Genomic DNA, 11,484 nt, shown 5'->3' on the forward strand with positions numbered 1-11,484 from the left:
TAGTTTCAATGCTACTAACAACTGAATGGAGAACTTTTTTTTATAAATATATTAAACTCACATTTTTATTGATTTACATACTATCATTCATATATATTGTGTATGGTGCATGTACATTGTGTTTTATATAATAATTAATATTCTTTGTTATTTTATTTCATGAATTACTCTTGATCTATGCCCATTATCACCCCAGTTTTTTGTCACCATTAAATCTTAACTATTCTTCATTCCTTCCATTTTCCCACTTAGGTCTGCTATCGTAGAGATTTCCAACCTTTGTTGTTGTTGTTTATTTTCTTCACCTTTTGAATATTTGTAAACACTGTGCTCAGTTACCCTATTTTTATAACAATGCTCTTATGTAGTATTTGTACTTACAAGATTGAACCGTGTCCCTCAGTGTAAGGTTCTCTATACGCGCCCATGCTATATTTTACAAAATCATTGTTCCTTAGTGTTACATAGTATTCCTTGTATAAATGTACCATAATTTCTCAATCCATTCATTTGTTGATGAGTATTTGGGCTGTTTCCATTTTTTTTTTCCTCATCTGAGCAATGGTGGCCAAATGGTGAGAAACTGTGCTGTAATCCTGAAGGCATGTGGATGGATCAAATCCACCAGCTACTCTGAGGAAGAAGAATGGACAATTTTCTCCTGTGTGATTAAAATGCATTTGAAAAGTCAGCTATTGGTTAGTTCTGGCTGGCTCGATGGCACACAACAACAATGTGAATAATGCTGCTATGAACATAAGTGTACTTATCACTCTTTGCGTCTCAGTTCTGATTTCTTTGGCTTGTATTCGTAGCCATATAATTGCTGGTTCTTATGGAATTTCAGTGTTCAATTTTCTGAAGAAATGCTAAAATGCCTTCCAAAGTACCATCTTACAATTTTCCCAGCAATGAATGAAACTCCCAATAACTCTGCATCCTCTCCAATATTTATTCTTTTCTGTGTTGTTAAAATTTACTACTGCTATTGGGATGAGCTGGCATTTCATTATTTTGATTCGCATCTCTGATTGCCAGTAATTTTAAACATTTCTTCATGTGTCTATTGTCTTCCTTTGTAAAGATTTTTCTCATGTCTTTTGCCATTTTTGTTACAGGATTGGTTTTCCTTTTAGTCAGATCTCTTATTTTTCTTGTGGAGATGTTTTGTAGTTTTCATTATAAAGGTTTGTTCTCAAATATTTAGTATTATGGCTGACTATTGAAAATTATATTGCTTTCTTTGTTTCCATTTCTGTACTTTCTTTGTTGCTGTAGAGAAATCCCACTGATTTTTGTATACTGATCTTGTATCCTGCCACTCTACTAAACAAGTCTAGTAGGTCTAACAATTTGTTTTTGTTGTTGTTATTGAGTCTTTGTGGTTTTTCTGGGTAGATGTATCTTATCTTCTAAATATAGGAGAGTTTTGTTACCTCTTTGCCAATTTGGATGCCTCTTATTCTCTTCTGTTATCACCCTACCAAATATTTCCAATATAATATTGAATATGGCTAGTGACAATGGGCATCATGTTTGGTCCTTTTTCCACAAGGGAATGCCTTTAATAATTCTTTATTGAGAATTATGTTAGTTATTCATTTTGCATATTTGCATATATGATTTTTATTTTGTTGAGGAAATTCCCTTCTATTCCTATTTTGTTGATTGCTTTAATAAGAAAGAGGTATTAAATATAGTCAATAGCCTTTTCTGCATCAATTAATAGAATCATGTAGTCCTTGTTCCTTTGTTAATGGGATAAATTACATTGTTTTTCTTATATTGAACCATCCTCATATACCTGTTTTGAATTCCACTTGGTCATGATGAATTATTATTTGATATACGGTTGGAGTATAATGGCCATAATTTTGTTAAGCATTTGTGTATATGTTCATGAGACATATTTGTCTATAGTTTTCTTTTTAGTGATATCTTTGCTTGGACAATATTAGAAGTGTGCTTGGGTGTACCTTCTTTTTCTATTTGAAAAATAGTAAGTGGAATTGGTGATGATTCAATTTTGAATGTTTGATAGAAATTACCCTTGCAACACTTTTTTTAAGGGAGTTATTTTTTTAAATTTTTAAATAATTTCTTGTCTTTTTTATAATTTATTTTATACTGATTTCCATACAGAGTTAATAAAGTTCCTACACATTATTGTACTGGTTTATTTATAAGTTTTGAATACATGTGTTTCACACCAGATCTGTTCCATTTCCTTCACACAACCTCACCCATCAAATTAAACCACTCTATGATTAATGCCCCCTTCCCCTCACATCCTCGCCCCTCTACTGATACTCCTCCCCCCAGGATCCTGATACTCATTATACAATAATGATTTTATACAGTATTTTTCATTATGGGACTGAGTTAGTTCACTAGCATAATGCTCTTCAGCCCCTCCAAAGTTAGGTAGTAGTTTACAAAATTATTGCTCCTATGTTCTGTGTAGTGTTCCATTGTGGGAATGTACCATAATTTCTCAATCCATGCAATTGTGGTTGCACGTTTGGGCTATTTCTATGTTCTTTTGATGGTGACAAATGCTGCTATGAACATTGGTGTACAAGTCCCCATTTGTCCCTCCCATTTTCTTGGGATATATTCCAAGCAGTGGAATAGCTGTGTCATACAGAATTTCTATATTCAAGTTTTTGAGTAAGCGCCAAACTGCCTTTCAGAGTGGTTGCATAATTTCACAATTCCATCAACAATATATGAAAGTCCCTCTCCACATCATATCCAACATTTATTACTTGCTGTCCTATTAAACTTTGCCACTGCTACTGGAATGAGAAGGTATCTTATTGTGGTTTTGTTTGCATCTATGTTGCCAATTCACATACCTTCCTCTATATAAAGTCTTTCCATGTTTTGCCCATTTTGTAATTGTGTTATCACTTTGTCTTGTGGATGTCCTGTAGCAACCTATAATTTTTTTATATAAGTCCCTTGTCTGAAATTGTATTGCCAAATTATTTTTTTGCAGTAAGCAGGTTTTCTTTTCACTCAATTGGAAAATGTTCTTGATGAGCATAGGCAATTAATATTTAGGAGGTCCAATTCATCAATTTTATCTTCAGACTTCGTATTTTTGGCTGTATTTAGCAATATGTTTGTACTGTTGACTAAAGTGTCTAAATTTGATTCCATTTTGTTTCTTATGACTTTTACGGTTTGGGACATTATTCCCAGGACTCTGAACCATGTTGAATTGATTTTTGTGTATGGTATGTGATATGGACTGGTTTCAGTTCTCTGCAGGTAGCAGTTCAATTTTGCCAGCACCATTTGTTGAAGAGGTTGTCATTTCCCCACTCGATAGGTTTACTTCCTTGTGGAATTTCATTTGACCTTAGATATCTGGGTCCATTCCTGGCTTCTCAATTCTGTTCCATTGTCCTTTCATTGTACCAGTACCTTGATGTTTTGGTTACTACTACTGTGTAGTAGGTTTTGAATCAGGGAGTGCTATGCCTTCCACTTCATTTCTGTTTTTCAGAAGAGCTTTTTTTTTAAAAAAAAAAAATCAGAGTCTCTTTCTTCTGCAAAGAAACTTGCCAATTTTCCTTTTGATCCCCTTGAAAAATGAATTTATTGGGGAGTCAGCCAGGCCACCCTGACTCCCCACCTCAGCATTTCATTCATACGAGATAAGAGCTGCATTATGCCAACTGATCTTATAATTATCCTGTGCACCTTCTTAAAAGATTTATGGTTTGAGTTGCTGATTTTAATAACAATTGTTATATTAAAGTTATAATGAATGTGAAAAAAAAAGAAAAATGAATTTGGTATCTGTGTTGGGGTTGCATTGAAAATGTAGATTGCTTCTGGTAGGATTGTCATTTTCCCAATATTTAGTTTTTCCATCCATGATAGGGCACTTTTTTTTTCTTTTATTTAATCTTTTATTGTGCCTTGAAAAAGTGTTCTGTAGTTTTCTTTTTATGGGCCTTTTGTGCCTCTTGGTTCTCTGCTAAGTATCTCAATTTAAATGATATTACTTTCTTGGTTTCCTTCTTTGAGTTCTCTTTGTCAATGTAGAGGTATCTCACTGATTTTTAGATATTGGTTGTATAGCCTGTCACTCTACTAAATTGTTCTACTAGGTCTCACAGTTTGTTTGTTTTTGTTTTTGTTTTTTTTGTTGAGTCCGTGGCATTTTATGCATAGTCTATAATATCACCTGCATATAGCGATAATTTAACTGTCTCATAGCTGATATGGATACCTTTTATTTCCTTCAATTATCATATTGCAATAGCAAGTACTTCCAATACAATATTGAACAGAAGTGGTGACAGTGGGCAGCTTTGTCTGTTTCCTTTCAACAAGAAAAATGTTTTTAGTCTTTCTTCATTGGGGATATAGGCTCTTGGTTTTCCATATATACTTTTCACTATGTTGAGGAACTTCCCTTTTGTTCCAGCATTACCGAGTATTTTTATCAGGCACAGATGTTGGGTTTTTCAAATGCCTTTTCTGCATCAATTGCTGGGATTATATGGTTTTTATTATTTGTTTTGTTAATATGGTAAATTATGTTGATTGTTTTCCTTTTGTTGAACCATCCTTGCATAGTTCTTATGAATCCCACTTGGTCATGATAAATTATTTTTATGTGTTTTTGGGTTCTATTATCTACTGTTTGGTTAAGGATTTGTGCACCTATATTCATGAAAGTTATTCATATGTAGTTTTCTTCTTTTGGTAATATCTTTGCCTAGTTTTGGTATTAGGTTTATGCTTGCTTCATAGATAGACTCTGGGAGTATCTTTTCCTTTTCTAGTTTTTAAATACTTTAAGTGGAAGTGGTGATAAATGTTCTCTGAATGTTTGGTAGGACTTAGCTGTGAAACCATCTGCTCAAAGACTGTTTTTATGGAGAAGTCTTTTTATGACCTCTTCAATTTCTTTTAGAATGGTTTTGTTCCAGTGTCCTACATCTATCCTTGTGAATTTGGGTTCAGCATGAGTTTCAAGGAACTTGTCCATTTCTTCTAAGTTTTCAAATTTATCAGAGTACAACTTTTCATAGTATTCTGATATTAGCAATTTAATTTCATCTGGTTCTATTGGGAAATCACCTCTATTATTTTTTAATTTAGTTATACGTGTCTTCCTTTTTTTTTTCTTCTCTTTTTTAAGTTTGCCATCATTTTGTCAATTTTATTGACCCTTTCTAAAAACCAGATCCTGGTCTTATTGATGGTTTCAGTTGTTCCATTTTTTGTTTGTTTGTTTGTTTGTTTGTTTGTTTGTTTGATTTGTTTTATTTTGTTTTTTCTGTTTTCTAGAACATTGATTTCAGCTTTTAGTCTTATAATTTCCTTCCTTCTAGAGACTAGGATTAGATTGTTGTTCTTTTTCTATTTGATGAAGATGTTGTGTTTGATCATTGATTTTTCTTCTTCTTTTTTAATTTGTATGCCTACTGTTATGATTGCCCCATCCTCTTCTGCCTGAGCTTAAAAAATGCCAGGTGATTTAGCTAGACATAAGTGTTCAAGGCTAAATTTCCTGTGATAGTGGGTCTCCTGGTGCAGGACAGCAGTCTGGCAGGAGGGCAGTCTCCATATGCTGAGGCATGTTCCCCAACTAGTAGAGAAGCAGTCTTCAGGCTGTGGGACAGTAGTCTAGTGCTCTAGGTGGGAGCAAGGTCTGGGCCACACTGGAACTGCAGGCCCTTGACTTGGCAGTCAGTGGTTCTGTTGTCGCCTCTGTGTGAGTGTGCCTGGGATGTGCTGCAGCCTTTAACAGATGGTGGGAAAATGCTCCAGGATCCAGCCAAGCCACACAGGCCTTGGTATCTCGCAGTGGAGCAATGGTAAGGTCCATGACAAGTTTTTTTTCTTTCTTTTTCTTTTTTCTTGTGCTGCTATTACTAATATATCCTTATGTTTAAATATGGAGAATTTGACTGATATATCTTTAGGTTTTTCTCTGGGGGTCCAGTTTATTTGCGGAGTTCACTGAACTTTTTGAATGTGGATTTCCTCAGTTTTTCATTATATGTGTATAATTGTTTATTGTAGTGTGTTGTGTGTTTTTTTTTCTTGAACTTCTTCTACAATTTTATTAGTGCTTTTCCAAACCTATTTTAGATTTCTGACCACATATGTGTTATTTGATATTATTTTACATAATTAAAATATTTTCTTAATTTTCCTTTTATTTCTACTTTCTTCTCTACTAAGTCCCCAATGCATTTATTATCTTCTATCTTGCTGATTCTCTGGTTGATTTCTTTATTCTGCTTTTCTGTCCCTCTAGCATGTTGAAAAGTTTAGTAATTTTGATGTTGATATTCTGGGTTGCATGTTTATGTATTTCTGATGTTTCCAGCACTTTGTTGGCTGTTCTCTATCTTTTTATGATGTTTTTAATTATCATATCTTTTTATTTTGGTTTCAACTCTTTCTTCCATCATTTGTAACTTCTTTGATACCAGTTCATGTTAATGAATTTATTTTTCAAAATTTTATTCTTATTTATTTATGAAATTTTAATACATTGTTTCCCACAAAAGGTCCTTCCCATTTTCTTCACCCGTCACCCATCAAATCGTGCAACCCTATGATTAACACCGTACCCCTGCATCCTTACCCTTCTACTTCCACCCACCCCCACTCCTTGTATCCTCATACTTATTCTACGATAATGGTTTTACACAGTACTTGTCCTTTTGAGACTCAGTTAGTTCACTCAGCATAATGCTTTCCAGTCCCTCACAAGTTAGGTAGTAATTTACAAAATCATTGCTCCTGTGTGCTGTGTAATATTCCATTGTGTGAATGGAACAACTTCTCAATCCATTTAATTGTGGTTGAGCATTTGGACTGTTTCTATTTTCTTGCAATGGTGAATAATGCTGCTATGAACATTGGTGTACAAGTTTCCCTTTGAGTCTCAGTTCTCATTTTCTTGGGGTATATTCCAAGCAATGGAATAACTGGGCCATATGGAAATTCGATGGTCAGCTTTTTGAGGAAGTGTCACAATGCCTTCCAGAGTGCTTGTACCATCCATTGTTTAATCCTACTACAATGTAAAAGAGTTCCTTTCTCACCACATCCTCTCCAACATTTATTATTTGCTGCCCTACTAAACTTTGCCACTGCTACTGAAGTAAGATGGCATCTCATTATGGTTTTGTTTTGTATCTCTATTATTGCCAGTGATTTGGAGCATTTCTTCACGTCTTTTGGCCATTTGAGTATATTCCTCCATGAAAATTCTTTCCATGTCTTTTGCCCATTTTGTAATTGGGTTATTGGACTTTTTCTTTTTCTCAGGAGTATTCTATAACCTTTCTTTATGAGACTCTTGTCTGAGATGGTAATGCTAAATATTTGTTCCCAGTCAGTAGGTTTTCTTTTCACCCTGTTGGAAAAAGTTTTCAATGAACACAAGAATTTGGGGTATTAATTGGGATTGTGATCTGGTCTACTTTTTTAAAGGGACAGCTTATTCTGTTTTTCTCGTAGTATTTGAAACTTCCTGCTTCCTTCTTAACATTATATGAATTTCTTTTTAGTATATATGAGGTAGTTTCTGTTCTGCATGAGTAGGCTATTGTCTTTTCCTTATCTTTAGGATGCTTTTGATTGAGTTTTAAGTGTTGAATTTAAGTATTGATTATAGACATTAAGTGTTGTTCTTGGTTCAATTTTCCAGTGACAACCTCCCTGCAGATCATTGTCTGTGGCTGTTTTCCATTTATTTTATTAAGTCTCCCATCCAGTTATTGTTTGAGGGGTGGGAAGCTGGGGTTCCTGCCTTTGTCCAACTGTATTGGGCTTACTTCTCTGTCTGTCTTGTAGTTTGATGGGAAGGATCAGTTTCCAATAGAGGTAGGCAAATTTCAAGAGTGTTTCAGGGGTCGTTTTGCTAGTTAATGTCAAGGGAAATGCCGGAAAGGTTGTTGTTGTTAAGTGCCGTCACGTGGCAGGCAACTCATAGCGACCCTGTGAAGGAGAGTCCTCGATGCTTGGGTGCCTTTCTTCCTCTCTCCAGGTTCATAGGCTTTCCGGAGTCAAGCTATTACGGAAGTGGATGCCACTCCTCCTTCCAAGCTTGTTTTCATTGGGGAGCTTCACCCCACTCTCTGTCCACATTGGGCAACCAGCCATTAATGCATTTGACACATCAGTGTCACAGTTTTGAGCCTCACAGCAACCACAAGTGACCACTGTATGGCAACTTGTGCACCAGGGCTATATGGCCTAGAGGAATGTCCGAACAAAAACAATGAAAGACAGTGTCTTAGAAGCCCTGCATGCCCAATTGCTGGGAAACTCCCTGCTCCAGACCCCCATTCATCTGGCAAGTCCACTCTGCCAACACCCTGGTGGACCCCAAAGAACCACCACACAGGTCTAAGGGTACAACACTTAAATCTAATTTCATGCATACCTGCCTCCTCTGACATGGCTGGTTAAGAGGGTGAAAGTTCATCCTGACTAGACAAAGTCTCAGTGAAATAGAAATATCCCAACAGTGCAACACCCGAGTCTTAGGTGATGTTAGCGATTGATTCTCCTACCCATCTCCTACCTATGTAGGTAGCTAGAAGGGAGCTTTTCTAGTCTCTAAATATATCACTATTTTTACTGAATATGGAAACTAAGCAGATTACTTTACAAAATATTATTTACTTGCTTTCTTTGTTTTTTTAGGGCTTCAAGTACTTCTCCCAGATTATCTTCAGGAACGTTTTGTACAAGCAGCTTTGAGCTACATTGCTTGTAATTCAGAAGGAGAATTTATTTGCAAGGACAATGACTGCTGGTGTCAATGTGGTCCCAAATTTCCAGAATGCAACTGTCCTTCCATGGATATTCAAGCCATGGAAGAAAATCTTCTTCGAATAACTGAAACATGGAAAGCTTACAACAGTGACTTTGAGGATTCAGGTAAGATACTTATTTTGATGCACAAAATGAATTGTTGTGGAGATAAAGAAAACTGAATTGTAAAGACTTTTATCTTTGTGGTTTAAATAATTATAGATTCTAATATTTATCTTCTAAAAGAACCTTCATATTATTGTCATAACTAATTATTCATTATTTTCTGAATGCATATATAGGACTTTAGTTATATTTGCATGTTTCTAGGATTCAAATCTACTCTACTCATGAGTTGTTATATTAGTCATTTATTTAAGAAAGCCTTTGCCTCTTTCAACACTAGACTTTGCCATCTGATATCTTTGAGATCTCTTTTTTTTTATTGTGTTACATACTAATTTTTGTTGTTGTTTTAATTTTTATTTTATATTGGTTTGCTTATAAAGTTTATATACATCATGTTTGACACTATTTGTCATATCTTTGATGGTTTTCCTGGACTCTCATGACCTCTGAATTTCACTTGTGAAACAAAATACAGGGATAGCTTGTTCGAGATATAATTTACACCAACATGAATCTTATGAGGGGTAATATAACTTCGCTTTGTATTTTGTTAGTCATTATTATATAAACTCTGATTTAATAGTTTTCTGCGGGTTCTGCTATTGCTATTTTTTAAATTTTTATAAGTTCATAGTTCTGTTAGAAAAATTGTTTCTTATTTTCAGCATAACTTATAAATTTACATTTGAGGGACCAGTCATTGGAAAGAGACATCATGAGGACATCACAGGACAAGAAAACCCGGGATGAGATCTGAGGCTCCATCTAACTTATTTTGGACATGTTGTGAGGAGGGACCGGTCCTTGGAGAGGGACATCATGCTTGGGAGGGTGGAGGGACAGCGCAGGAGAGGAAGGCCCTCTATGAGGTGGATTGATTCAGTGACTGGGATAATTGGGATGGGAGTGTCAGAGACAGTGCGATTGGCACAGGACAGAGCGGAGTTTAGGGCTGTTGTACATAGGGTCGCTATGAGTAGCAAGCGACTTGACGGCACATAGCAACAGCAACCAACAAACTTTGCATTTGAAATTCAACAGTGAATAAGGAAAATTGAAAAATTGTTTCTCTTGAATTGTAGTGTTGGCAAAAGTATTGAATATAACATGGCTGCCAAATAGTTGTTCCTAGTGTGGCAAGAATAATCCTTAGGAAAAAGATGATGAGATTTTGTTTCAGATACTTCAGATATGGAAGGAAGTACCAGAATCTGGGAAGGGATACCATGTTTGAAAGGGAAGAAAGTCAGAGAAGCAGAGGACGATTCTCAATGAAATAGACTTACATTGTAACTACTTTAATGGGTTTGAGCATTGTGGAGATTGTGAGGACAATTGAGATCAAGCAAGGTGTGGTTTTTGCTTTTTTATTTAAACAGGGCCACAATATGTTAAGAATTAACTCAACTGCACTCAACAATAGCACTTTAATTCTGAGATATATATGATAGATAGATAGATATAGATATCAATCTGTATGTATCTATCTAGCTATCTATCATCTACCTATCATCTATCATCTGTCATCTATCTCAGAGCTCTGGTGGTAGAGTTTTTATCAAGCTTCGTGATAAAGATATCCTAAAGATAGTAAATCTCCAGTTATTCAAATGAGCACTTCATTAGAACTTATGTGGGGAAGAATTGTCTGAAAGGAATATATGATTATATATTTATAATTATATGTATGACAACATTATATACATTATGTGTATGACAACAATCTGTAATAAGAAGTGTATTGACTGAGAAAAGGAAGGAGATGGGGGAATAGTGGAGAAAGGGGAAAATGTGCAATAGTGAATGAATCAAAATCCAACCTTTCTGTAAATTTTTATTAAAATTATTGTTGTTGTTTGCAAGTTCCATCGAGTTGCAAGCAACTCATAGCGACTCTATGAATGAAAGTCCTCAAAACTTGTGTGGCTTTCATCCTTTCTCCACGTTCATAAGTTTCTGGAGGCAAGCTATTAAGAAAGTGGATACCATTCCTGCTTCCAAGCTTGTTTTAATAGGGGAGCGCCACCAAACCCTGTCCATTATGGGTAACCATTCTCACATTTGACACATCAGTGTCACAGTGTTCAATTTCACAGCAACCACAAGTTACCTCTGTATGACAAGTGCACACACCAGGGCTATACAACCTAGAAGAATGTTTGAAAAGAATTTAAAAAATTATTAAAATTACAAATTTAAAAATAACCAACAAATTCATTATAGGCTTGTGGGAGGAGGATGAGCAGTCTCCTCCCATTAGGATTTACTGTCTTGGAAACTCAGTGGAGGGATACTATGAGTTAAAAAATAACTCGTGTGTAGGTGTTAAGAAATGTGTGTAATAGTGTTATATATTGTTGTTGTTGTTATGTGCCATCGAGTCGTTTCCGACTCATAGCGACCCTATGCACAACAGCTCTAAACCCTGCCCTACCCTGCGCCAACCACACCGCCTCCAACACACCCATCCCGATTACCCCAGTCACCGAATCAATCCATCTCATAGAGGGTCTTCCCCTCCTGCGCTGTCCCTCAACCCTCCCAAGCATG

General features: G+C 35.6%; 1 protein-coding gene across 1 annotated transcript in view; it reads left to right on the forward strand.

Annotated features, from left to right (window-relative positions):
* The window catches only part of BRINP3 (bone morphogenetic protein/retinoic acid inducible neural-specific 3), a gene marked incomplete at its 5' end in the record, with an annotated part of 461,273 nt that overhangs the window by 127,927 nt on the left and 321,862 nt on the right, over positions 1-11,484 (forward strand). The window contains one exon of the mRNA XM_006897194.1: positions 8,695-8,931. Within this exon, the coding sequence (XP_006897256.1) occupies positions 8,695-8,931 (237 nt within the window). The remainder of the gene's footprint in view (positions 1-8,694; positions 8,932-11,484) is intronic.

The sequence above is a fragment of the Elephantulus edwardii genome, unplaced genomic scaffold (assembly GCF_000299155.1).
Source record: "Elephantulus edwardii isolate Elephantulus edwardi_28Jun2011 unplaced genomic scaffold, EleEdw1.0 scaffold00205, whole genome shotgun sequence".
Taxonomy (NCBI): domain Eukaryota; kingdom Metazoa; phylum Chordata; class Mammalia; order Macroscelidea; family Macroscelididae; genus Elephantulus; species Elephantulus edwardii.